Raw genomic sequence first — 27,010 nt, 5'->3', positions numbered from 1 at the left:
CTGAACCTCCAGCTAGTCCTCCACCCTTTTCTCTGTAAACTCTCCCTCTACTATAGCAGTCTGAACCTCCAGCTAGTCCCCCACCCTTTTCTCTGTAACCTCTCTCCCTCTACTATAGCAGTCTGAACCTCCAGCTAGTCCCCTACCCTTTTCTCTGTAACCTCTCTCCCTCTACTATAGCAATCTGAACCTCCAGCTAGTCCCCCACCCTTTTCTCTGTAACTTCTCCCTCTACTATAGCAGTCTGAACCTCCAGCTAGTCCCCCATCCTTTTCTCTGTAACCTCTCTCCCTCTACTATAGCATTCTGAACCTCCAGCTAGTCCCCCATCCTTTTCTCTGTAACCTCTCCCTCTACTATAGCAGTCTGAACCTCCAGCTAGTCCCCCATCCCTTTCTCTGTAACCTCTCCCTCTACTATAGTAGTCTGAACCTCCAGCTAGGCCCCCACCCTTTTCTCTGTAACCTCTCCCTCTACTATAGCAGTCTGAACCTCCAGCTAGTCCCCCATCCTTTGCTCTGTAACCTCTCTCCCTCTACTATAGCAGTCTGAACCTCCAGCTAGTCCCCCATCCTTTTCTCTGTAACCTCTCTCCCTCTACTATAGCAGTCTGAACCTCCAGCTAGTCCCCCATGCTTTTCTCTGTAACCTCTCTCCCTCTACTATAGCAGTCTGAACCTCCAGCTAGTCCCCCATCCTTTTCTCTGTAACCTCTCTCCCTCTACTATAGCAGTCTGAACCTCCAGCTAGGCCCCCACCCTTTTCTCTGTAACCTCTCCCTCTACTATAGCAGTCTGAACCTCCAGCTAGTCCCCCATCCTTTTCTCTGTAAACTCTCCCTCTACTATAGCAGTCTGAACCTCCAGCTAGGCCCCCACCCTTTTCTCTGTAACCTCTCCCTCCACTATAGCAGTCTGAACCTCCAGCTAGTCCCCCACCCTTTTCTCTGTAACCTCTCTCCCTCTACTATAGCAGTCTGAACCTCCAGCTAGTCCCCCACCCTTTTCTCTGTAAACTATCCCTCTACTATAGCAGTCTGAACCTCCAGCTAGTCCCCCATCATTTTCTCTGTAACCTCGCTCCCTCTACTATAGCAGTCTGAACCTCCAGCTAGGCCCCCACCCTTTTCTCTGTAACCTCTCCCTCTACTATAGCAGTCTGAACCTCCAGCTAGTCCCCCACCCTTTTCTCTGTAACCTCTCTCCCTCTACTATAGCAGTCTGAACCTCCAGCTAGTCCCCCACCCTTTTCTCTGTAAACTATCCCTCTACTATAGCAGTCTGAACCTCCAGCTAGTCCCCCACCCTTTTCTCTGTAACCTCTCCCTCTACTATAGCAGTCTGAACCTCCACCTAGTCCCCCATCCTTTTCTCTGTAACCTCTCTCCCTCTACTATAGCAGTCTGAACCTCCAGCTAGTCCCCCATCCCTTTCTCTGTAACCTCTCTCCCTCTACTATAGCATTCTGAACCTCCAGCTAGTCCCCCACCCTTTTTTCTGTAAACTCTCCCTCTACTATAGCAGTCTGAACCTCCAGCTAGTCCCCCACCCTTTTCTCTGTAACCTCTCTCTACTATAGCAGTCTGAACCTCCAGCTAGTCCCCCACCCTTTTCTCTGTAACCTCTCTCCCTCTACTATAGCAGTCTGAACCTCCAGCTAGTCCCCCACCCTTTTCTCTGTAACCTCTCTCCCTCTACTATAGCAGTCTGAACCTCCAGCTAGTCCCCCACCCTTTTTTCTGTAAACTCTCCCTCTACTATAGCAGTCTGAACCTCCAGCTAGTCCCCCACCCTTTTCTCTGTAACCTCTCTCCCTCTACTATAGCAGTCTGAACCTCCAGCTAGTCCCCCACCCTTTTCTCTGTAAACTCTCCCTCTACTGTAGCAGTCTGAACCTCCAGCTAGTCCCCCATCCTTTTCTCTGTAACCTCTCTCCCTCTACTATAGCAGTCTGAACCTCCAGCTAGTCCCCCACCCTTTTCTCTGTAACCTCTCTCCCTCTACTATAGCAGTCTGAACCTCCAGCTAGTCCCCCACCCTTTTCTCTGTAACCTCTCTCCCTCTACTATAGCAGTCTGAACCTCCAGCTAGTCCCCCACCCTTTTCTCTGTAACCTCTCTCCCTCTACTATAGCAGTCTGAACCTCCAGCTAGGCCCCCACCCTTTTCTCTGTAACCTCTCCCTCTACTATAGCAGTCTGAACCTCCAGCTAGTCCCCCACCCTTTTCTCTGTAACCTCTCTCCCTCTACTATAGCAGTCTGAACCTCCAGCTAGTCCCCCACCCTTTTCTCTGTAAACTCTCCCTCTACTATAGCAGTCTGAACCTCCAGCTAGTCCCCCATGCTTTTCTCTGTAACCTCTCTCCCTCTACTATAGCAGTCTGAACCTCCAGCTAGTCCCCCACCCTTTTCTCTATAACCTCTCTCCCTCTACTATAGCAGTCTGAACCTCCAGCTAGTCCCCCACCCTTTTCTCTGCAATCTCTCTCCCTCTACTATAGCAGTCTGAACCTCCAGCTAGTCCCCTATCCTTTTCTCTGTAACCTCTCTCCCTCTACTATAGCAGTCTGAACCTCCAGCTAGGCCCCCACCCTTTTCTCTGTAACCTCTCCCTCTACTATAGCAGTCTGAACCTCCAGCTAGTCCCCCATCCTTGTCTCTGTAACCTCTCTCCCTCTACTGTAGCAGTCTGAACCTCCAGCTAGTCCCCCACCCATTTCTCTGTAATCTCTCTCCCTCTACTATAGCAGTCTGAACCTCCAGCTAGTGTCCTACCCTTTTCTCTGTAACCTCTCTCCCTCTACTATAGCAGTCTGAACCTCCAGCTAGTCCCCCACCCTTTCTCTGTAACCTCTCCCTCTACTATAGCAGTCTGAACCTCCAGCTAGTCCCCCATCCTTTTCTCTGTAACCTCTCTCCTTCTACTATAGCAGTCTGAACCTCCAGCTAGGCCCCCACCCTTTTCTCTGTAACCTCTCCCTCTACTATAGCAGTCTGAACCTCCAGCTAGTCCCCCACCATTTTCTCTGTAACCTCTCTCCCTCTACTATAGCAGTCTGAACCTCCAGCTAGTCCCCCACCCTTTTCTCTGTAAACTCTCCCTCTACTATAGCAGTCTGAACCTCCAGCTAGTCCCCCATCCTTTTCTCTGTAACCTCTCTCCCTCTACTATAGCAGTCTGAACCTCCAGCTAGTCCCCCATCCTTTTCTCTGTAACCTCTCTCCCTCTACTATAGCAGTCTGAACCTCCAGCTAGGCCCCCACCCTTTTCTCTGTAACCTCTCCCTCTACTATAGCAGTCTGAACCTCCAGCTAGTCCCCCACCATTTTCTCTGTAACCTCTCTCCCTCTACTATAGCAGTCTGAACCTCCAGCTAGTCCCCCACCCTTTTCTCTGTAAACTCTCCCTCTACTATAGCAGTCTGAACCTCCAGCTAGTCCCCCATCCTTTTCTCTGTAACCTCTCTCCCTCTACTATAGCAGTCTGAACCTCCAGCTAGTCCCCCACCCTTTTCTCTGTAAACTCTCCCTCTACTATAGCAGTCTGAACCTCCAGCTAGTCACCCATCCTTTTCTCTGTAACCTCTCTCCCTCTACTATAGCAGTCTGAACCTCCAGCTAGGCCCCCACCCTTTTCTCTGTAACCTCTCCCTCTACTATAGCAGTCTGAACATCCAGCTAGTCCCCCACCTTTTTCTCTGTAACCTCTCTCCCTCTACTATAGCAGTCTGAACCTCCAGCTAGTCCCCCACCATTTTCTCTGTAAACTCTCCCTCTACTATAGCAGTCTGAACCTCCAGCTATTCCCCCATCCTTTTCTCTGTAACCTCTCTCCCTCTACTATAGCAGTCTGAACCTCCAGCTAGTCCCCCACCCTTTTCTCTGTAACCTCTCTCCCTCTACTATAGCAGTCTGAACCTCCTTCTAGTCCCCCACCCTTTTCTCTGTAACCTCTCCCTCTACTATAGCAGGCTGAACCTCCAGATAGTCCCCCACCCTTTTCTCTGTAACCTCTCCCTTTACTATAGCAGTCTGAACCTCCAGCTAGTCCCCCATCCTTTTCTCTGTAACCTCTCTCCCTCTACTATAGCATTCTGAACCTCCAGCTAGTCCCCCACCCTTTTCTCTGTAACCTCTCCCTCTACTATAGCAGTCTGAACCTCCAGCTAGTCCCCCACCCTTTTCTCTGTAACCTCTCTCCCTCTACTATAGCAGTCTGAACCTCCAGCTAGTCCCCCACCCTTTTCTCTGTAAACTCTCCCTCTACTATAGCAGTCTGAACCTCCAGCTAGTCCCCCATCCTTTTCTCTGTAACCTCTCTCCCTCTACTATAGCAGTCTGAACCTCCAGCTAGTCCCCCACCCTTTTCTCTGTAACCTCTCTCCCTCTACTATAGCAGTCTGAACCTCCTTCTAGTCCCCCACCCTTTTCTCTGTAACCTCTCCCTCTACTATAGCAGGCTGAACCTCCAGATAGTCCCCCACCCTTTTCTCTGTAACCTCTCCCTCTACTATAGCATTCTGAACCTCCAGCTAGTCCCCCATCCTTTTCTCTGTAACCTCTCTCCCTCTACTATAGCAGTCTGAACCTCCAGCTAGTCCCCCATCCTTTTCTCTGTAACCTCTCTCCCTCTACTATAGCAGTCTGAACCTCCAGCTAGGCCCCCACCCTTTTCTCTGTAACCTCTCCCTCTACTATAGCAGTCTGAACCTCCAGCTAGTCCCCCACCCTTTTCTCTGTAACCTCTCTCCCACTACTATAGCAGTCTGAACCTCCAGCTAGTCCCCCACCCTTTTCTCTGTAACCTCTCTCCCTCTACTATAGCAGTCTGAACCTCCAGCTAGTCCCCCATCCTTTTCTCTGTAACCTCTCTCCCTCTACTATAGCAGTCTGAACCTCCAGCTAGGCCCCCACCCTTTTCTCTGTAACCTCTCCCTCTACTATAGCAGTCTGAACCTCCAGCTAGGCCCCCACCCTTTTCTCTGTAACCTCTCCCTCTACTATAGCAGTCTGAACCTCCAGCTAGTCCCCCACCCTTTTCTCTGTAAACTCTCCCTCTACTATAGCAGTCTGAACCTCCAGCTAGTCCCCCACCCTTTTCTCTGTAACCTCTCTGCGTCTACTATAGCAGTCTGAACCTCCAGCTAGTCCCCCACCCTTTTCTCTGTAACCTCTCTCCCTCTACAATAGCAGTCTGAACCTCCAGCTAGTCCCCCACCCTTTTCTCTGTAAACTCTCCCTCTACTATAGCAGTCTGAACCTCCAGCTAGTCCCCCACCCTTTTCTCTGTAACCTCTCTCCCTCTACTATAGCAGTCTGAACCTCCAGCTAGTCCCCCACCCTTTTCTCTGTAACCTCTCTCCCTCTACTATAGCAGTCTGAACCTCCAGCTAGTCCCCCACCCTTTCTCTGTAATCTCTCTCCCTCTACTATAGCAGTCTGAACCTCCAGCTAGTCCCCCATCCTTTTCTCTGTAACCTCTCTCCCTCTACTATAGCAGTCTGAACCTCCAGCTAGTCCTCCACCCTTTTCTCTGTGACCTCTCTCCCTCTACTGTAGCAGTCTGAACCTCTACCTTGTCCACCACCCTTTTCTCTGTAACCTCTCTCCCTCTACTCTAGCAGTCTGAACCTCTACCTAGTCCACCACCCTTTTCTCTGTAACCTCTCTCCCTCTACTATAGCAGTCTGAACCTCTACCTAGTCCCCCATCCTTTTCTCTGTAACCTCTCCCTCTACTATAGCAGTCTGAACCTCCAGCTAGTCCCCCATCCTTGTCTCTGTAACCTCTCTCCCTCTACTATAGCAGTCTGAACCTCCAGCTAGTCCCCCACCCTTTTCTCTGTAACCTCTCTCCCTCTACTATAGCAGTCTGAACCTCCAGCTAGTCCCCCATCCTTTTCTCTGTAACCTCTCTCCCTCTACTATAGCAGTCTGAACCTCCAGCTAGGCCCCCACCCTTTTCTCTGTAACCTCTCCCTCTACTATAGCAGTCTGAACCTCCAGCTAGGCCCCCACCCTTTTCTCTGTAACCTCTCCCTCTACTATAGCAGTCTGAACCTCCAGCTAGTCCCCCACCCTTTTCTCTGTAAACTCTCCCTCTACTATAGCAGTCTGAACCTCCAGCTAGTCCCCCACCCTTTTCTCTGTAACCTCTCTGCGTCTACTATAGCAGTCTGAACCTCCAGCTAGTCCCCCACCCTTTTCTCTGTAACCTCTCTCCCTCTACAATAGCAGTCTGAACCTCCAGCTAGTCCCCCACCCTTTTCTCTGTAAACTCTCCCTCTACTATAGCAGTCTGAACCTCCAGCTAGTCCCCCACCCTTTTCTCTGTAACCTCTCTCCCTCTACTATAGCAGTCTGAACCTCCAGCTAGTCCCCCACCCTTTTCTCTGTAACCTCTCTCCCTCTACTATAGCAGTCTGAACCTCCAGCTAGTCCCCCACCCTTTCTCTGTAATCTCTCTCCCTCTACTATAGCCGTCTGAACCTCCAGCTAGTCCCCCATCCTTTTCTCTGTAACCTCTCTCCCTCTACTATAGCAGTCTGAACCTCCAGCTAGTCCTCCACCCTTTTCTCTGTGACCTCTCTCCCTCTACTGTAGCAGTCTGAACCTCTACCTTGTCCACCACCCTTTTCTCTGTAACCTCTCTCCCTCTACTCTAGCAGTCTGAACCTCTACCTAGTCCACCACCCTTTTCTCTGTAACCTCTCTCCCTCTACTATAGCAGTCTGAACCTCTACCTAGTCCCCCATCCTTTTCTCTGTAACCTCTCCCTCTACTATAGCAGTCTGAACCTCCAGCTAGTCCCCCATCCTTGTCTCTGTAACCTCTCTCCCTCTACTATAGCAGTCTGAACCTCCAGCTAGTCCCCCACCCTTTTCTCTGTAACCTCTCTCCCTCTACTATAGCAGTCTGAACCTCCAGCTAGTCCCCCACCCTTTTTTCTGTAAACTCTCCCTCTACTATAGCAGTCTGAACCTCCAGCTAGTCCCCCACCCTTTTCTCTGTAACCTCTCCCTCTACTATAGCAGTCTGAACCTCCAGCTAGTCCCCCACCCTTTTCTCTGTAACCTCTCTCCCTCTACTGTAGCATTCTAAACCTCCAGCTAGTCCCCCATCCTTTTCTCTGTAATCTCTCTCCCTCTTCTGTAGCAGTCTGAACCTCCAGCTAGTCCTCCACCCTTTTCTCTGTAACCTCTCCCTCTACCATAGCAGTCTGAACCTCCAGCTAATCCCCCACCCCTTTCTCTGTAACCTCTCTCCCTCTACTATATCAGTCTGAACCTCCAGCTAGTCCCCCACCCCTTTCTCTGTAACCTCTCTCCCTCTACTATAGCAGTCTGAACCTCCAGCTAGTCCCTCACCCTTTTCTCTGTAACCTCTCCCTCTACTATAGCAGTCTGAACCTCTACCTAGTCCACCACCCTTTTCTCTGTAACCTCTCTCCCTCTACTATAGCAGTCTGAACCTCTACCTAGTCCCCCATCCTTTTCTCTGTAACCTCTCCCTCTACTATAGCAGTCTGAACCTCCAGCTAGTCCCCCATCCTTGTCTCTGTAACCTCTCTCCCTCTACTATAGCAGTCTGAACCTCCAGCTAGTCCCCCACCCTTTTCTCTGTAACCTCTCTCCCTCTACTATAGCAGTCTGAACCTCCAGCTAGTCCCCCACCCTTTTTTCTGTAAACTCTCCCTCTACTATAGCAGTCTGAACCTCCAGCTAGTCCCCCACCCTTTTCTCTGTAACCTCTCCCTCTACTATAGCAGTCTGAACCTCGAGCTAGTCCCCCACCCTTTTCTCTGTAACCTCTCTCCCTCTACTATAGCAGTCTGAACCTCCAGCTAGTCCCCCATCCTTTTCTCTGTAATCTCTCTCCCTCTTCTGTAGCAGTCTGAACCTCCAGCTAGTCCTCCACCCTTTTCTCTGTAACCTCTCCCTCTACCATAGCAGTCTGAACCTCCAGCTAATCCCCCACCCCTTTCTCTGTAACCTCTCTCCCTCTACTATATCAGTCTGAACCTCCAGCTAGTCCCCCACCCCTTTCTCTGTAACCTCTCTCCCTCTACTATAGCAGTCTGAACCTCCAGCTAGTCCCTCACCCTTTTCTCTGTAACCTCTCCCTCTACTATAGCAGTCTGAACCTCCAGCTAGTCCCCTACCCTTTTCTCTGTAACATCTCTCCCTCTACTGTAGCAGTCTGAACCTCCAGCTAGTCCCCCACCCCTTTCTCTGTAACCTCTCACTCTACTATAGCAGTCTGAACCTCCAACTAGTCCCCTACCCTTTTCTCTGTAACCTCTCACTCTACTATAGCAGTCTGAACCTCCAACTAGTCCCCTACCCTTTTCTCTGTAACCTCTCTCCCTCTACTGTAGCAGTCTGAACCTCCAGCTAGTCCCCCACCCCTTTCTCTGTAACCTCTCTCCCTCTACTATAGCAGTCTGAACCTCCAGCTAGTCCATCACCCTTTTCTCTGTAACCTCTCTCCCTATACTATAGCAGTCTGAACCTCCAGCTAGTCCCCCATCCTTTTCTCTGTAACCTCTCTCCCTCTACTATAGCAGTCTGAACCTCCAGCTAGTCCCCCACCCTTTTCTCTGTAACCTCTCCCTCTACTATAGCAGGCTGAACCTCCAGATAGTCCCCCACCCTTTTCTCTGTAACCTCTCCCTCTACTATAGCATTCTGAACCTCCAGCTAGTCCCCCATCCTTTTCTCTGTAACCTCTCTCCCTCTACTATAGCAGTCTGAACCTCCAGCTAGTCCCCCATCCTTTTCTCTGTAACCTCTCTCCCTCTACTATAGCAGTCTGAACCTCCAGCTAGGCCCCCACCCTTTTCTCTGTAACCTCTCCCTCTACTATAGCAGTCTGAACCTCCAGCTAGTCCCCCACCCTTTTCTCTGTAAACTCTCCCTCTACTATAGCAGTCTGAACCTCCAGCTAGTCCCCCATCCTTTTCTCTGTAACCTCTCTCCCTCTACTATAGCAGCCTGAACCTCCAGCTAGGCCCCCACCCTTTTCTCTGTAACCTCTCCCTCTACTATAGCAGTCTGAACCTCCAGCTAGTCCCCCACCCTTTTCTCTGTAAACTCTCCCTCTACTATAGCAGTCTGAACCTCCAGCTAGTCCCCCACCCTTTTCTCTGTAACCTCTCTGCGTCTACTATAGCAGTCTGAACCTCCAGCTAGTCCCCCACCCTTTTCTCTGTAACCTCTCTCCCTCTACTATAGCAGTCTGAACCTCCAGCTAGTCCCCCACCCTTTTCTCTGTAAACTCTCCCTCTACTATAGCAGTCTGAACCTCCAGCTAGTCCCCCACCCTTTTCTCTGTAACCTCTCTCCCTCTACTATAGCAGTCTGAACCTCCAGCTAGTCCCCCACCCTTTTCTCTGTAACCTCTCTCCCTCTACTATAGCAGTCTGAACCTCCAGCTAGTCCCCCACCCTTTCTCTGTAATCTCTCTCCCTCTACTATAGCAGTCTGAACCTCCAGCTAGTCCCCCATCCTTTTCTCTGTAACCTCTCTCCCTCTACTATAGCAGTCTGAACCTCCAGCTAGTCCTCCACCCTTTTCTCTGTGACCTCTCTCCCTCTACTGTAGCAGTCTGAACCTCTACCTAGTCCACCACCCTTTTCTCTGTAACCTCTCTCCCTCTACTATAGCAGTCTGAACCTCTACCTAGTCCACCACCCTTTTCTCTGTAACCTCTCTCCCTCTACTATAGCAGTCTGAACCTCTACCTAGTCCCCCATCCTTTTCTCTGTAACCTCTCCCTCTACTATAGCAGTCTGAACCTCCAGCTAGTCCCCCATCCTTGTCTCTGTAACCTCTCTCCCTCTACTATAGCAGTCTGAACCTCCAGCTAGTCCCCCACCCTTTTCTCTGTAACCTCTCTCCCTCTACTATAGCAGTCTGACCTCCAGCTAGTCCCCCACCCTTTTTTCTGTAAACTCTCCCTCTACTATAGCAGTCTGAACCTCCAGCTAGTCCCCCACCCTTTTCTCTGTAACCTCTCCCTCTACTATAGCAGTCTGAACCTCCAGCTAGTCCCCCACCCTTTTCTCTGTAACCTCTCTCCCTCTACTATAGCATTCTGAACCTCCAGCTAGTCCCCCATCCTTTTCTCTGTAATCTCTCTCCCTCTTCTGTAGCAGTCTGAACCTCCAGCTAGTCCTCCACCCTTTTCTCTGTAACCTCTCCCTCTACCATAGCAGTCTGAACCTCCAGCTAATCCCCCACCCCTTTCTCTGTAACCTCTCTCCCTCTACTATATCAGTCTGAACCTCCAGCTAGTCCCCCACCCCTTTCTCTGTAACCTCTCTCCCTCTACTATAGCAGTCTGAACCTCCAGCTAGTCCCTCACCCTTTTCTCTGTAACCTCTCCCTCTACTATAGCAGTCTGAACCTCCAGCTAGTCCCCTACCCTTTTCTCTGTAACATCTCTCCCTCTACTGTAGCAGTCTGAACCTCCAGCTAGTCCCCCACCCCTTTCTCTGTAACCTCTCACTCTACTATAGCAGTCTGAACCTCCAACTAGTCCCCTACCCTTTTCTCTGTAACCTCTCACTCTACTATAGCAGTCTGAACCTCCAACTAGTCCCCTACCCTTTTCTCTGTAACCTCTCTCCCTCTACTGTAGCAGTCTGAACCTCCAGCTAGTCCCCCACCCCTTTCTCTGTAACCTCTCTCCCTCTACTATAGCAGTCTGAACCTCCAGCTAGTCCATCACCCTTTTCTCTGTAACCTCTCTCCCTATACTATAGCAGTCTGAACCTCCAGCTAGTCCCCCATCCTTTTCTCTGTAACCTCTCTCCCTCTACTATAGCAGTCTGAACCTCCAGCTAGTCCCCCACCCTTTTCTCTGTAACCTCTCTCCCTCTACTAAAGCAGTCTGAACCTCCAGCTAGTCCATCACCCTTTTCTCTGTAACCTCTCTCCCTCTACTATAGCAGTCTGAACCTCCAGCTAGTCCCCCATCCTTTTCTCTGTAACCTCTCTCCCTCTACTATAGCAGTCTGAACCTCCAGCTAGTCCCCCTCCCTTTTCTCTGTAACCTCTCTCCTTCTACTATAGCAGTCTGATCCTCCACCTAGTCCCCCATCCTTTTCTCTGTAACCTCTCTCCCTCTACTATAGCAGTCTGAACCTCCAGCTAGTCCCCCACCCTTTTCTCTGTAACCTCTCCCTCTACTATAGCAGTCTGAACCTCCAGCTAGTCCCCCACCCTTTTCTCTGTAACCTCTCTCCCTCTACTGTAGCAGTCTGTTGGTTGGACTGAGAGGGATGTAAATAGACAGATTGCAGCTACCACATTTAACAATGTGTGATTCATTCATCATTTAAAATAAAGTCACTAATCTTTGTTTCATATTCTTGTGTGTCTGTGCGAAGGAGGTCCAGTGGGTTTATATGAATAGTACTGATGACTGTATTACAATATGTTTTTTAGGTTTTGATATAGTGATACTTTCTGGAACTGGTCTCATCACCTGCTGCATGCATTTCAATAGCGAAGTTGTTTATGAATTACACGGTCGGCTCTAGAAGTTTGTGGGCCCTTTGGTTGGGGGCCCCCCACCTACATTTGACATTGCATAATTTTTACATTTTTATTTATCTTTTTTTTTAACTAGGCAAGTCAGTTAAGAACAAATTCTTATTTACAATGACGGCCTACCCCGGCCACACCCGGACGACGCTGGGGCCATTGTGCGCCACCCTATGGGACTCCCAATCACGGCCAGATGTGATACGGCCTGGATTCAAACCAGGGACTGTAGTGACACCTCTTTCACTGTGTCGTAACATGACTATCATTAATCTGATGACTGTTATTCATCGAATAATTACCTACTATGTTTAATTGTTATTAGATTAAATGAATCATGTAAAAATGAACTAATTAGGAATTTGGGGCACCACGGGAAAAATGGTTTAACGAGTTACTATCTCCCAACTTAAACTCTAAGATATATAGATATATATCTCAATAAGTCACTTATTCATTATTATTACCTCATATCAGTCTTTCTGAATGTCACATACTCCTTGGATATCTGCAAGAACCTTAACCTAATTGATGAAATAGAAGATACACAAATTGGCTTAATTATTTATTTACTAACTAACAAAATCATCACACAGAACACACACACGGTATAGGTTATTGATTACTAACATAATACAATGAAAACAGGTCCCTAGTGGACTAACAAAAGCACGACTGTTTGGTTACACAATGTAAAGGGAAGGGTAGGTAAGGAGAAGGAGAGACAAGGAGTCAACTTATTGTACAAACATTTGGAAGCTACACTCACTGGAATATGAATACTTTACACATTTACGACCGCTCATTTGGATAAGAAATGCAGTGTATATATTAACTTGTCTTTGCCATCTCTCTGTTGAACTCGATGGGTCCTATGGTGAAGTTATCGAGGGATGTAAGACTTGTCCACAAGAAGTCACAATGTACTTTGTAGTAGAGCTTTTGGTCTTGGAGTGTTCGTTAGAATGGATACTTCAGGTGTACCACACGGTGGTAAGAGGGATCTGTCACCCTTGTGGCTTTAGTCAAAGTTCTAGACTACTTTACATGTACAGCTGCAGTCTCTAGTCTTTACCTTCTTCACTCGTGTTGGGAGTTTCAGAGCTTCTAACCATTTCGTAATGGTCAGCTCGCGTTGTACGCCGGCTGGTCTGAAGAGTTTAAACCATTTAATCATGTGGACCACGTTCTCACGTCTTTTTGGTCTTGTAGTTTTAACCATTTGTGACATCCGGCTTACACTGTCCGTCTGCTTGGTCTCACCATTTTCAGCCGTGTAGCCACCGCTCCACCCTATCTGGTCTCAATGGTTGATTATTTAGGATTCAGCACCCGACCACTTTACACACCAGCAGGAACCCGACATGTTTTGGTCTGATGTAAATTTTGTTAGCAAGTCCTTTTAAGCACTCTGGCTAAAGGGGCGTTCCATCACGCCGACACAATGTCTGTGCTCACGTGGGCGTGGTTACTGATTGAGCACAGGTTTATATGAAAAGCCATTATCTCACAAAAGTATTGTTATACTTAATCATATATTTTATACAACATTTAGATGCAAACCTGACAACTGGAATGTGGATTATTATTTAAATCCCCACTGACCATTTCCCACATTCTTTATGTTAGAAATAATGTTTCAATGTCCAATCTTTTGACGTTAGAGTTTTTAAGCCGGCCACACACTCTCTAGACAAAACATTCCTTTGGTGGATACTCAAAGGCAGAAAGGGAAAGTTTCCTCCTGCTTAAATTACGACCCAGTGTTAAGGTGTCAACACCGTCATAGCCATCCCCCATTCCCTCTTCTGTGGGAGAGAGGGGTCTGGCTATCTTCAGAAATGTGCCAAGCTTATCTGGCACCTTTGATCCTGACCAAGGAGAGAGAGTCATGACAACTGAAATGCAGTGCCTTAGACCGCTGCGCCACTCGAAAGCCCATTCAGCAGACACTCTTATTCAGAGCGACAGATTATTCACCGGGCCCCCTTGAGGTCAGGGTCCGGGGAGGTCAGGGCAACTGGACACATGCCCTGCGTGCCCAGTTGGTTTTTGGTCATGATTGCGACAAGATTAGACAGCTGGCTAGACTAACTAGCAATCCAACAATTGTTAGCTGACATGGCTAATTGAGTGACTGTCAGTGACAGACATAACATCACAATGAAAAATAAAACCATTTTATCCCAGTGCTTAAAGGGGTAGAGCTCCCATTCGAGGCGGCGAGTATTCTTACTTTCAATAGTAAGTTGAGCCCACTGAGTTCCTCTTTTTCTTTTACATGTTTTGGGTCGGGGGCCCTAAGCGACTGCTTATGTCACTTATGCCTGGAACCGGCTCTGATTACACAATTTCCGGAAAGTCAGGATAAATCAGGCTAAGATACTGCAACATCAGTGAACAGCCATCTTAGTGCAGAACAACATTGCCTTGACACTTGTGTATGATTTTGTGATGAGACTCAAAATAATATTGGAGATATGGCCAAAGAGTAGCTAATACCGACGATCATGGAAAGCACAGACATCGCTATAACATTCTACTAATATTTGATGAAACTGTCACGGCATTACGCTATTATATGTAATTTAAGAGCATTGTTTTGATTAGCTAACTAGCTAGCTACGTACGATGGAGAGCCCATGCCTGTTAGATAGTTCATCTGCCTTGAATTTAATTGTGACTGGCTGAGATAATTGAACAAAAGAAGTGTGTTGAGGGTCACAAATGTCAAGGTACAACAGCTTAGCTAGCCAGCTAGCATACTTGTGCCATACGTGGGCTGCTCGGACAAGACGTGAACCCGGGAGCCTGGCTAGCCAGCTAGCAACTAACAAAACAGATACAATTTCAATAATTTAGGCTATATTGCTTGAATTCAATTTTTAATATGGCTTAGGTACTGTTGCTAGCAGAGGAGAGAATGTCTAGGTTTCAGTTTTGCGTTACAGCTCTGTACATAGAACAGATAGATCTCCAATGAGGACATGCTGCATTTCTCACTTTGAATAAGACTGTATGATCTGTAATCCTAATTCTGTCTACTTTTTCTGTTTCTCCTTCAACAAAAATTAAATATTAGCCTGTTAGCCCCATGTCATTTAGTTAATTTAGTTAGCTTTACCTTCATTCTTTGCTGTAAAAGATAGCAGAGAAAATATCAACAACACCTTTCTCAGATATTCAAATGGAAGGCACTTCTGATATGTAGTCTATCTCTAAGTGTCATTGTTGACAACTTAGTAGAATTTCTTAAATGTCTTCTTAGAGAATCCCTACAGGAGAATGCATCCTTCCAGCAAGAAAACTAGCGAGTGGATACGGCGCCATCTGCTGACCATTTAGGGAATTTAGTTCTCAATCGGTGTGCCTAATTTTGTTGCGCAATATGGAGATTGACTGGGAAATGACTAGGGGAAATATTCACTTTTACATGCATTGCTGGCTGAAAACCTAATATAGTCACAACTATAATGTATAACCTATTCTCCAGTGTGTCTGCTGCTCTAACTCTGTGTAAAGACTCATCCATGCTTCCTGCTCTCTGTCTGTCTCTCTGTCTCTCCATCAGCTACAGAGCAGTGAGGGCCCGGCACTCAGTTAGGCGACCCCCCACACCAGACCACCTATTAGGGACTCAACGAGGGACAACACCAACTTATTTCACACTCAGAGACAGAAAAGCACTGAGGTCCGAAATGTTAGATCCTACTCCCATCAACATTTCTCTCTCGCTCTCCCTCTCTCTCTCTCTCCCTCTCTCTCTCCCTCTATCTCTCTCTCTCTCCCTCTATCTCTCTCCCTCCCTCCCTCCCTCCCTCCCTCCCTCTCAATTTCAATTCAATTTAAGGCCTCTCTCTCTCTTTGTTAAGGGGCTTTATTGGCATGGGAAACATTTACATTTACATTGCACATATTTACATATTTACATATTTACATTGCCAAAGCAAGTGAAATAGATAATTATCAAAAGTTAAGTTAACAATAACAATTAATGGTAAACATTACACTCACAAAAGTTCCAAAATAATAAAGACATTGCAAATGTAATATTATGTGCAAATCTTTTTTAATTTTTTTTATTTCACCTTTATTTAACCAGGTAGGCTAGTTGAGAACAAGTTCTCATTTACAACTGCGACCTGGCCAAGATAAAGCATAGCAGTGTGAACAGACAGCAACACAGAGTTACACATGAAGTAAACAATAAACAAGTCAATAACACAATAAACAAGTCAATAACATAGTAGGAAAAAAAGTAAAAAACAATTTTTTGAAGAGTCTATATACATTGTGTGCAAAAGGCACGAGGAGGTAGGTGAATAATTACAATTTAGCAGATTAACTCTGGAGTGATACTGGTGTGCAAAAGGCATGAGGAGGTAGGTGAATAATTACAATTTAGCAGATTAACACTGGAGTGATACTGGTGTGCAAAAGAGCAGAAAAGTAAATAAATAAAAACAGTATGGGGATGAGGTAGGTAAATTGGGTGGGCTATTTACCGATAGACTATGTACAGCTGCAGCGATCGGTTAGCTGCTCAGATAGCAGATGTTTAAAGTTTGGTGAGGGAGATAAAAGTCTCCAACTTCAATGATTTTTGCAATTTGTTCCAGTCACAGGCAGCAGAGAACTGGAAGGAAAGGCGGCCAAATTAGGTGTTGGCTTTAGGGATGATCAGTGAGATACACCTGCTGGAGCGCATGCTACGGGTGGGTGTTGCCATCGTGACCAGTAAACTGAGATAAGGCAGAGCTTTACCTAGTTAATGTACAAAAGGGAAAATAAATAAACGTACATATTGTATATTGAATTTACAATGGTGTTTGTTCTTCACTGGTTGCCCTTGTGGCAACACGTCACAAATCTTGCTGCTGTGATGGCACACTATGGTATTTCACCCAATAGATATGAGAGTCTGAGATGTCTCTCAGCTCATTGACAGCTGATGTTTAGACAGAGGTATGTATAGTTTTGTGTGTGCTCTAGGGCAGTGGTTCACAAACTTTTTATAGTCCCGTACCCCTTCAAACATTCAACCGCCAGCTGTGGACCCCCTCTAGCACCATGTTCAGCGTACTCTCAAATGTTGTTTTTTTGCCATCATTGTAAGCCTTCCACACACTATACGATACATTTATTAAAAATAAGAATGAGTGTGAGTTTCTGTCACAACCCGGCTCACGGGAAGGGACAATGAGGTCTTATAGGACCAGGGCACAAATAATAATAATCAACAACAATCAACATCTTGCATATAAAACCTTATTTATTCATCAAAGATGGTGAATAACTCACCACAGGTTAATGAGAAGGGTGTGCTTGGAAGGATGCACATAATTCTGCAATGTTGGGTTGTATTGAAGAGAGTCTAGTCTGTCTTAAATCATTTTCCACACACAGTCTGTGCCTGTATTTAGTTTTCATGCTAGTGAGGGCCGAGAATCCACTCTCACATAGGTACGTGGTTGCAAACGGCATCATTGTCTTAACAATGAGATTTGCCAAGGCAAGAAACTCTTGAGCGCAGCCCTATCCAGAAATCTGGCAGTGGCTTCTGATTAAATAACATTTTCACAGAACCGCTTGTTGCAATTTCGATGAGGCTCTCTTGTTCAGATATCAGTAAGTGGACTGGAGGAAGAGCATGAGAGGGATAACGAATCCAGTTGTTTGTGTCGTCCGTTTCGGGAAAGTACCTGCTTAATTGCGCACCCAGCTCACTCAGGTGCTTCGCTATATCACATTTGACATTGTCCGTAAGCTTGAGTTCATTTGCACACAAAAAAATCATACAATGATGGAAAGACCTGTGTGTTGTCCTTGATAATGCAGACAGAAAAGAGCTCCAACTTCTGTATTTTGTAAAAGTGTTACATGGTCGCTGCCCATATTGCATAATGCAGAAAATACACGAGTTCAGGGGCCTTGCTTTAGCAAAGTTAACCATTTTCACTGTAGTGTCTAAAACGTCTTTCAAGCTGTCAGGCGTTCCCTTGGCAGCAAGAAGCTCTTGGAGGATCAATTCACAGTTTGTGTCACGTGCCCGAATCAAACCGGTGTAGACCTTACAGTGAAATTCTTATTTACAGGCTTTACAGGCTAACCAACAGTGCATTTTTTAAGAATAAAAAAGGTATTAGGTGAAGACTAGATAAGTAAAGAAATAAAAACAACAGTTAAAAGACAGTGAAAATAACAGTAGCGAGGCTATATACAGTAACGAGGCTATATACAGGCACCGGTTAGTTGGGCTAATTGAGGCAAGGGTAGCCTAGTGGTTAGAGCATTGGACTAGTGACCGAAACGTTGCAAGTTCAAACCCCCGAGCTGACAAGGTACAAATCTGTCATTCTGCCCCTGAACAGGCAGTTAACCCACCGTTCCTAGGCCGTCATTGAAATTAAGAATGTGTTCTGACTTGCCTGGTTAAATAAAGGTCTATTTTTTATTTTTTAAATACAAATATGTATGGTTAAAGTGACTATCCATATATGGTAAACAGAGAGCAGCAGCAGCGTAAAAGAGGGGTTGGCGTGACACAATGCAGATAGTCCGGGTAGCCAATGTGCGGGGGCACCGGTTAGTCGGGCTAATTGAAGTAATATGTACATTGTATTTATTTATTTCACCTTTATTTAACAGGTAGGCTAGTTGAGAACAAGTTCTCATTTGCAACTGCGACCTGGCCAAGATAAAGCATAGCAGTTCGACACATACAACAACACGGGACAACACATGGAATAAACAAACATACAATCAATAATACAGTAGAAAAGTCTATATACAGTGTGTGCAAATGAGGTAGGTCTGTCTGTCTGTCTGCCTGCCTGCCTGCCTGCCTGCCTGCCTGCCTGCCTGTCGCTGCTTCACTTTCTCTGTTGGCTTTGCTTTGCTCTGAATAATTCAATATTTAGGCCATAGTCTTCTAGAAATTCAGTGTTGCAGCTAGATGTCTTTCTAAGGTCCATTGCTCTGCGAGAGATCATGGTAGATACACTACATGACCAAATGTATGTGGACATCTGCTCATCGAACATCTCGTTCCAAAATCATGGGCATTAATATGGGGTTGTGCCCCCCTTTGCTGCTATAACAGCCTCCACTCTTCTGGGAAGGATTTCCACTAGGTGTAGGAACATTGCTGCAGGGACTTGCTTCCATTCAGCCACAAGTTTTTATTTTTTTATATTTTTAGTATCCCTATTAGCTGTTGCAAAAGCAGCAGCTACTCTTCCTGGGGTTCACACAAAACATGAAACATAATACAGAATTACATAATACAGAACTTCAATAGACAAGAACAGCTCAAAGACCGAACTACATACATTCTTTAAAAAGGCACACGTAGCCTACATATCAATGCATACACACAAACTATCTAGGTCAAATAGGGGAGAGGCGTTGTGAGGTTGGGCTCTGACATTGGGCGATTAGGCCTGGGGGGATGAGGTCAGGGCTCTATGCAGGCCAGTGAAGTTCTTCCAAACCGATCTTGACAAACCCTTTCTGTATGGACCTTGCTTTCTGCATGGGGGCATTGTTATCGTCTAGAAAGTCATTGTACGCTTTAGCATTAAAAATACCCTTCACTGGAACTAGGGGCCCTAGCCCGAACCATGAAAAACAGCCCCAGACCATTGTTCCTCCTCCACCAAACTTTACCATTGGCACTATACGTTGGGGCAGGTAGTATTCTCCTAGCATCCGCCAAACCTAGATTAGCCCGTCGGACTGCCAGATGAAGCATGATTCATCATTCCAGAGAACGCGTTTCCACGGCTCCAGAGTCCAATGGGGACGAGCTTTACACCACTACAGCCGACACTTGACATTGCACATGGTGATCTTAGGCTTGTATGCGACTGCTCAGCCATGTAAAACCATTTCATTAAGGTCCCGACGAACAGGTCTTGTGCTGACAGTTTGGCAGTTGGCAGTGAGTGTTGCAGCCGAGGACAGACTATATTTACACGCTACGCTCTTCAGCACTCAGCGGTCATGTTCTGTGAGCTCGCCGGTCCCATTCACTCCACGGCTGAGCCGTTGTTGCTGCTAAACGTTTCCACTTCACAATAACATCACTTACAGTTGACCGGGGCAGCTCTAGCAGGGCAGAAATTTGATGAACTGACTTGTTGAGAAAGGTTTCATCCTATGGCCGTGCCACTTTGAAAGACACTGAGCTCTTCAGTAAGGCCATTCTACTGCCAATGTTTGTCTATTGAGATTGCATGGCTGTGTGTTCGATTTTATACACCTGTCAGCAACAGGTGTGGCTGAAATAGCAGGGGTGAAGGGGTGTCCACATACGTTTCTATATATAATGTACCTCTAATAAGATATCAAATAAAATTCCTCTAATTAGATCATGGTAGATACTGTACCTCTAATTTGATCATGGTATATAACTTTCATTAGATTGTGGTAGATACTGTATCTTTAATTTGATCATTGTAAATTCTGTAACTCTATATCATGGTAGATTATGTACCTCTTATATCATGGTAGATACTGCACCTCTAATTAGATCATGGTGTAATGTACCTCTAATTAGATCATGTTAGATACTGTACCTCTAATTATATCATGGCATAATGTACCTCTAACTAGATGATGGTAGATACAGTACCTCTAATTAGACCATGGTAGATACTTTACCTCAAATTAAATCATGGCAGATATTGTACCTCTAATTAGATCATGGCAGATACTGCACCTCTAATTAGATCATGGTAGGAATCTCTCATTAGATCATGGAAGATATCTCTAATTAGATCATGGTAGATACTGTACATTAAATTAGATAATGGTAAAAACGTTACCTCTAATTTGATCATGGCAGATACTGTACCTCTAATTAGATCATTGTAGAAATTTCTAATTAAATTATGGCAGATACTGTACCTCTAATTAGATCATTGTAGAAATCTCTAATTAAATCATGGCAGCAGATACTGTACCTCTAATTTGATCATGGCAGATACTGTACCTCTAATTACATCTTGATAGATAATGCACCTCTTCGATCATGGTAGATAATGTACCTCTAATTAGATCATCTTCGACACCTCTAATTAGATCTTGGTAGATACTGCGCCTCTAATTAGATCATGGCAGATACTGTGCCTCTAATTAGATCATGGTAGATATCTCTAATATGATCATGCCAGATGCTGTAACTCTATTTAGATAATGGTAGATACTGTATATCAAATTAGATCATGGTAGATACTGTACGTCAAATTAGATCATGTTCGATACCTCTAATTAGATAATGGTAGATACCTCTAATTAGATAATGGTAGATACTGTACCTCTAACTAGATCATGGTAGATACTGTACCTCTAACTAGGTCATGTTAGATACTCTACCTCTAATTAGAACATGGTAGATCTGTACCTCTAGTTTGATCATGGTTGATACCTTTCATTTGATTGTGGTAGATACTATACCTTTAATTAGATCATGGTAGATTCTGTACACCTAATTAGCGCATGGTAGATACTGTACCTCTAATTAGATCATGGTAGATAATGTACCTCTAATTAGATAATGGTAGATACTGTACCTCTAATTAGATCATGGCAGATGCCTCTAATTAGATAATGGCAGATACTGTACCTCTAATTAGATCATGGTAGATACCTCTAATTAGATCATGGTAGGTACCTCTAATTAGATAATGGTAGACCCCGTACCTCTAATTAGATCATGGTAGATACCTCTAATTAGATAATGGTAGATACTGTACCTCTAATTAGATAATGGTAGATGTTGTACCTCTAATTAGATCATGGTAAATACTGTACCTCTAATTAGATCATGGTAGATGCTGTACCTCTAATTATATCATGGTATATACTGTACGTCTTAGTAGATCATGGCAAATACTGTACCTCTAATTAGATCAAGGTATATACTGTAACTCTAATTAGTTATTGATAGATAATGTACCTCCTAATAGATCATGGTAGTTACTGTAGATACCTCTAATTAGATCATGGTAGATAATGTACCTCTAATAAGATCATTGTTGTTAGCTCTAATTAGATTGTGGTAGATACTCTAATTAGATCATTACATAACGTACCTCTAACTAGATAATGGTAGGTATCTCTAATTCAATAATGCTAGATGCTGTACCTCAAATTAGACCATGAAAGATAATATACCTCTTATTTGATCATGGTAGATACTGTACTTCTAATTAGATCATGGTCGATACCTCTAAATAGATCATGGTAGATACCTCTAAATCGATCATGGTAGATACTGTACCTCTAATTAGATAATGGTAGATGCTGCATCTCTAATTATATCTTGATAGATAATGTACCTCTTATTAGATTTTGTTACACAAAATGGCAGATTCCAAAGAGAGGGAATGGGAGAGACAAAGTCGTACAGACAGCTGATAACTATGCTCATGGAAATGTGGATACCTTGCACATGAACTCCGCTCATTCGAAAGAATTGCAATGTACATATTTACATGTGTATGTCTTTGCTGTCTCTCTCTTGAAAACACTCAATCCATCTACGGGGAGTAATTTGACAGAAAGCCTCTGGTTGTCCACAAGAAGTCACCATGTCATTTGTAGTTGTAGTAGGGTTCGGAGTGTCTGTGAGAACGGTTCCTCCAGAGGTCTAACCCCCAATGTTCAGCGGGTTCTGTCCATTAGAATAGGGGTATCTATAGTGGTGAGAGTAAATTGTTCTTTGTCTTCTAGTCTTCGGTCAAGTTTACTGCAGACTGAATGTTCCTGTGTAGTCTTCTTTTCTTCTTCTTCGAGAGAGAGTTTCAGAGTTTCTAACCATTTTATACCTTTCAGCTCATGCTGTCGGTTACGCTGGTCTATTGTAGAGCTAGAACCATTTTACATGCCCGTAGCAACCCGGCAATGTACAGGTCTATAGAGATTTTAATTTCTTCACCATTTGTAACATATTCAGCTGGCGTTTCACATAACTGGTCTCCATTGAAATGGCAACCATTTCAGAGTGTGGACTGCTTTCTCATGTTCTCTGGTCAAATGTAAATTTTGTAAGCGAGTCCTTTTATATACTCTGGCAAAGGGGGCATTCCATGATGCCAACGTAATGTCTGTGCTCACGTGGATGTGGTCACTGACTGGTTAAAACTTTTATATGAAAAACAATTCCCATTTAGAAGGCTAACATCACATTTAATCTTCTCGCAAATAGTTTCATATTTAATCATATAAGATCCAGAACATTTAGATGTAAATCTGTGTCACATTTGCTCCCTCTACGGCCTCTAGGTCACCAGGCTGTTCATAATGGCGCACAACTGTCACCATCGCTATGCTCTCCTGCATGTCGTCAGACTCACCTGGACTCCCATCACTTCCCTGATTACCTTCCCTATACATGTCACTCTTTGGTTCCTTCCCCAGGTGTCATTGTTTCTGTTTCTATTTCATGTCTGTGTGCTGTTCGAGTTTCTTGTTTTGTATTATGTTCCGTTTATTTATTAAAGCACTCACTCCCTGTTACAGGAATTATATTCCTCTATGTTTTAATACCCAATAAAATGAAACACTCTGTCAATTCCTAAGAATTTGTAAGACTCTTATTTGTATAAAATGGACAGAGACCAGTCTCAAATATCAACCAGCTGCGTTTATTCTCGAGAGTACTGAACATGATACAGTTACCACAGATTATAAACTGAAAATGACGTCATTAGTTTTCGTAACACCCCGTCTCATCAACCAGCAGTACAATGGCTATATAGATCTCAAGCCTTCCCACATCGTCTCTCCCTACTAAGATAATTTACGACGCAAGCCAAGGTCTGCCTGTGTAGATAAGCATTCTAGCCAGTCTGGCTATAAGTTCATTCATTTCTACCAAGGAACAGACAGTCATTGTTCTACTTCTTGATTATATTTACACACATTATATTCAGTACTTGGGTTAAAAGAAAATTCATACATCTATACAGTAACATAATAGTATTCTGATTAGTCAGTCCTGATTGAAATGTATACATAATTAGTCATTATTGATAAAAAAATCCCTTAACACTCCCTGAACTTGTTTCCCGACTCTCAGCGCACGTCGTTACAATCTGATAACTGGGAAATATACACATTGAGATACAGTTATGTGGTTATACCATTCTTAATGAGATCACAAAACAACAACTGATCTGACATAATTGGTCTTTCGGTACCCACGGACCATTCCAACTGTTTGGATTACAGAAATATTGTTTCATTATTCAACCTTTTGATGTTACTGTTTTGGCGGGAGGAATCTCCTTGTAACAAAGAGGTTTCTTTCCCCTCAACCCTGCAGAGCCCAAAGGCAGAGTTTCTACAAGGTATTTATGACCGTCATAAAACGGCCAACTTCACCCCTCTCCCCCTGTAACCTGCTCCTTCAGATCTTTACAGGAGAGTCATAACAATATTGTACCTCTAATTAGAACATGATAGATAGTGTACCTCTTATTAGATCAGGGTAGATACTGTACCACTTATGAAATCATGGTAGATACTGTACCTTAGATTGGGGGGCTCCCGAGTGGTGCAACGGTCTAAGGCACTGCAGACCCTGGTTCGATTCCAGGCTGTATCACAACTGGCTGTGATTGGGAGGCCAATAGGGCAGCGCACAAATGGCCCAGCGTCGTACTGGTTAGGGTTTGGCCCGGGTAGGCCGTCATTGTAAATAAAAATGTGTTCTTAACTGACTTGTCTAGTTAAATAAAATTAAATAAATAAAAGATTATAGTAGATACTGTACCACGTCTCTGCCTGGGAGAATGCTATCAACACGTTTCTAGGATAATGTTACCATCATGATACCAGATATAGTTTTATCAACATGTTACTAATTAGAAGTTTTCATATTTTTCCGGTCAGTCTGTCAAGCCTACTCTGTGTCTGTCGGTCTGACTTTGGCCTCCTTTCTGTGTCCTATCCATAACCCTGTTCAGGTGGGGATGTTCCATGAACAGCACCCAGAGGACGGAGTCTCTTCTAAAGAAAACCGCATCATCTACAGTGAGTCCATGCCCAGGAGGGTTGGCAGCTTCTATAGAGGTACCTTCTATAGAGGTACGTGTGACTTAAAACGAAATACGGAAGTGGTCAGATGACGCAGATGCTAGGCTACAGGACTGTTTTGCTAGAACAAACTGCAATATTTTCCTGGATTCATCCAATGCTATTGAGGAGTACACCACCTCAGTTGCTGGCTTCATTAGTAAGTGCATCAACAACGTTGTCCCCACAGTGACCGTAAGTACATATCCCAACCCGAATCCATTGATTACAGGCAACATCCGCACCGAGTTAAAGGCTAGAGCTGCCGATTTCAAGGTAGCGGGACACTAATCCGGACGTTTATAAGAAATCCCGCTATGCCCTCAGACGAACCATCAAACAGGCAATGCGTCAATACAGGACTAAGATTGAATCCTACTTCACCGGCTCTGATGCTCGTCGAATGTGGCAAGGCTTGTAAACTTTTGCGGACTACAAAGGGAAACACAGCCGCTAGCTGCCCAGTGACGCGAGCCTACCAGATGAGCTAAGTGCCGTTTATGTTCGTTTTGTGACCAGCAACACTGAAGTATACATGAGAGCACCAGCTGTCCCAGACGACTGTGTGATCACGCTCTCCGTAGCTGATGTGAGCGACGACCTTTAAACAGGTCAGCATTCACAAAGCCACAGGGCCAGACGGATGACCAGGACATATACTCAAAGCATGCGCGGACCAACTGGCATGTGTCTTCACTGACATTTTCACAGTGGTGGAAAAGTACCAAATTGTCATACTTGAGTAAAACTACAGATACCTTATTAGAAAATGTTACGGACTTTCAACTCCCTCCAAATATTTTCTATGGGGTTGAGATCTGGAGACTGGCTAGGCCACTCCAAGACCTTGAAATGCTTCTTACGAAGCCACTCCTTCATTGCCCGGGCGGTGTGTTTGGGATCATTGTCATGCTGAAAGACCCAGCCACGTTTCATCGTCAATGCCCTTGCTGATGGAAGGAGGTTTTCACTCAAAATCTCACGATACATGGCCCCATTCATTCTTTCCTTTACACGGATCAGTCGTCCTTGTCCCTTTGCAGAAAAACAGCCCCAAAGCATGATGTTTCCACCCCCATGCTTCACAGTAGGTATGGTATTCTTTAGATGCAACTCAGCATTCTTTGTTCTTCAAACACGACGAGTTGAGTTTTTACCAAAAAGTTATATTTTGGTTTCATCTGACCATATGACATTCTCCCAATCTTCTTCTGGATCATCCAAATACTCTCTAGCAGACGGGCCTGGACATGTACTGGTTTAAGCAGGGGGACACGTCCGGCACTGCAGGATTTGAGTCCCTGGCGGTGTAGTGTGTTACTGATAGTAGGCTTTGTTACTTTGGTCCCAGCTCTCTGCAGGTCATTCACTAGGTCCCCCTGTGTGGTTTTTGCTCACCATTCTTGTGATCATCTTGCGTGGAGCCCCAGATCGAGGGAGATTATCAGTGGTCTTGTATGTCTTCCATTTCCTAATAATTGCTCCCACAGTTGATTTGTTCAAACCAAGCTGCTTACCTATTGCAGATTCAGTCTTCCCAGCCTGGTGCAGGTCTACAATTTTGTTTCTGGTGTCCTTTGACAGCTCTTTGGTCTTGGCCATAGTGGAGTTTGGAGTGTGACTGTTTGAGGTTGTGGACAGGTGTCTTTTATACTGATAACAAGTTCAAACAGGTGCCATTAATACAGGTAACGAGTGGAGGACAGAGGAGCCTCTTAAAGAAGAAGTTACAGGTCTGTGAGAGCCAGAAATCTTACTTGTTTGTAGGAGACCAAATACTTATTTTCCACCATAATTTGCAAATAAATTCATAAAAAATCCTACAATGTGATTTTCTGGATTTTTTTTCCTCATATTGTCTGTCATAGTTGAAGTGTACCTATGATGAAAATTACAGGCCTCTCTCATCTTTTTAAGTGGGAGAACATGCACAATTGTTGGCTGACTAAATACTTTTTTGCCCCACTGTATATAGCCTCGTTATTTTTATGTAATTTTCTTGTTACCTTTTATTTCATTTCTTACTTTAGTTTATTTAGTAAATATTTTCTTAACTCTATTTCTTGAACTGCGTTGTTGGTTAAGGGCTTGTAGGTAAGCATTTCACGGTATTCGGCAAATGTGACAATTTGATCTATATGTTATTAGTCTACTATAGTTCGAGTCTGTTTGTTGGTTGGTTGCAGTCTCCCCCTCCCTGCACCCTGTGTCACTCACTCACGGTACGGCCCCACCCTGCTTGCTCTTTCCCCCTACTCTCCCCTACTCTCCCTCTCCCACCCGCCTCTAGCTTTTTATCAGCTCCGGTTAATAAAGTACCTTTAAAAATACTCTTCTGCTGCTTCCCTCACTCGGATCGGATCTGGATCCGACCAGTCTA

The 27,010-nt window shown here is 44.9% G+C and overlaps 1 protein-coding gene across 1 annotated transcript in view; it reads left to right on the top strand.

Annotated features, from left to right (window-relative positions):
• The window catches only part of LOC139411482 (cyclin-dependent kinase-like 5), a 179,715-nt gene that overhangs the window by 111,174 nt on the left and 41,531 nt on the right, over positions 1-27,010 (top strand). The window contains exon 13 of the mRNA XM_071157959.1: positions 24,522-24,627. Within this exon, the coding sequence (XP_071014060.1) occupies positions 24,522-24,627 (106 nt within the window). The remainder of the gene's footprint in view (positions 1-24,521; positions 24,628-27,010) is intronic.

The sequence above is a fragment of the Oncorhynchus clarkii genome, chromosome 1 (assembly GCF_045791955.1).
Source record: "Oncorhynchus clarkii lewisi isolate Uvic-CL-2024 chromosome 1, UVic_Ocla_1.0, whole genome shotgun sequence".
NCBI classification, from domain to species: Eukaryota; Metazoa; Chordata; class Actinopteri; order Salmoniformes; family Salmonidae; genus Oncorhynchus; species Oncorhynchus clarkii.
Note: the sequence above shows the minus strand (reverse complement) of the source record. Positions and strands in the feature narration are given on the sequence as shown.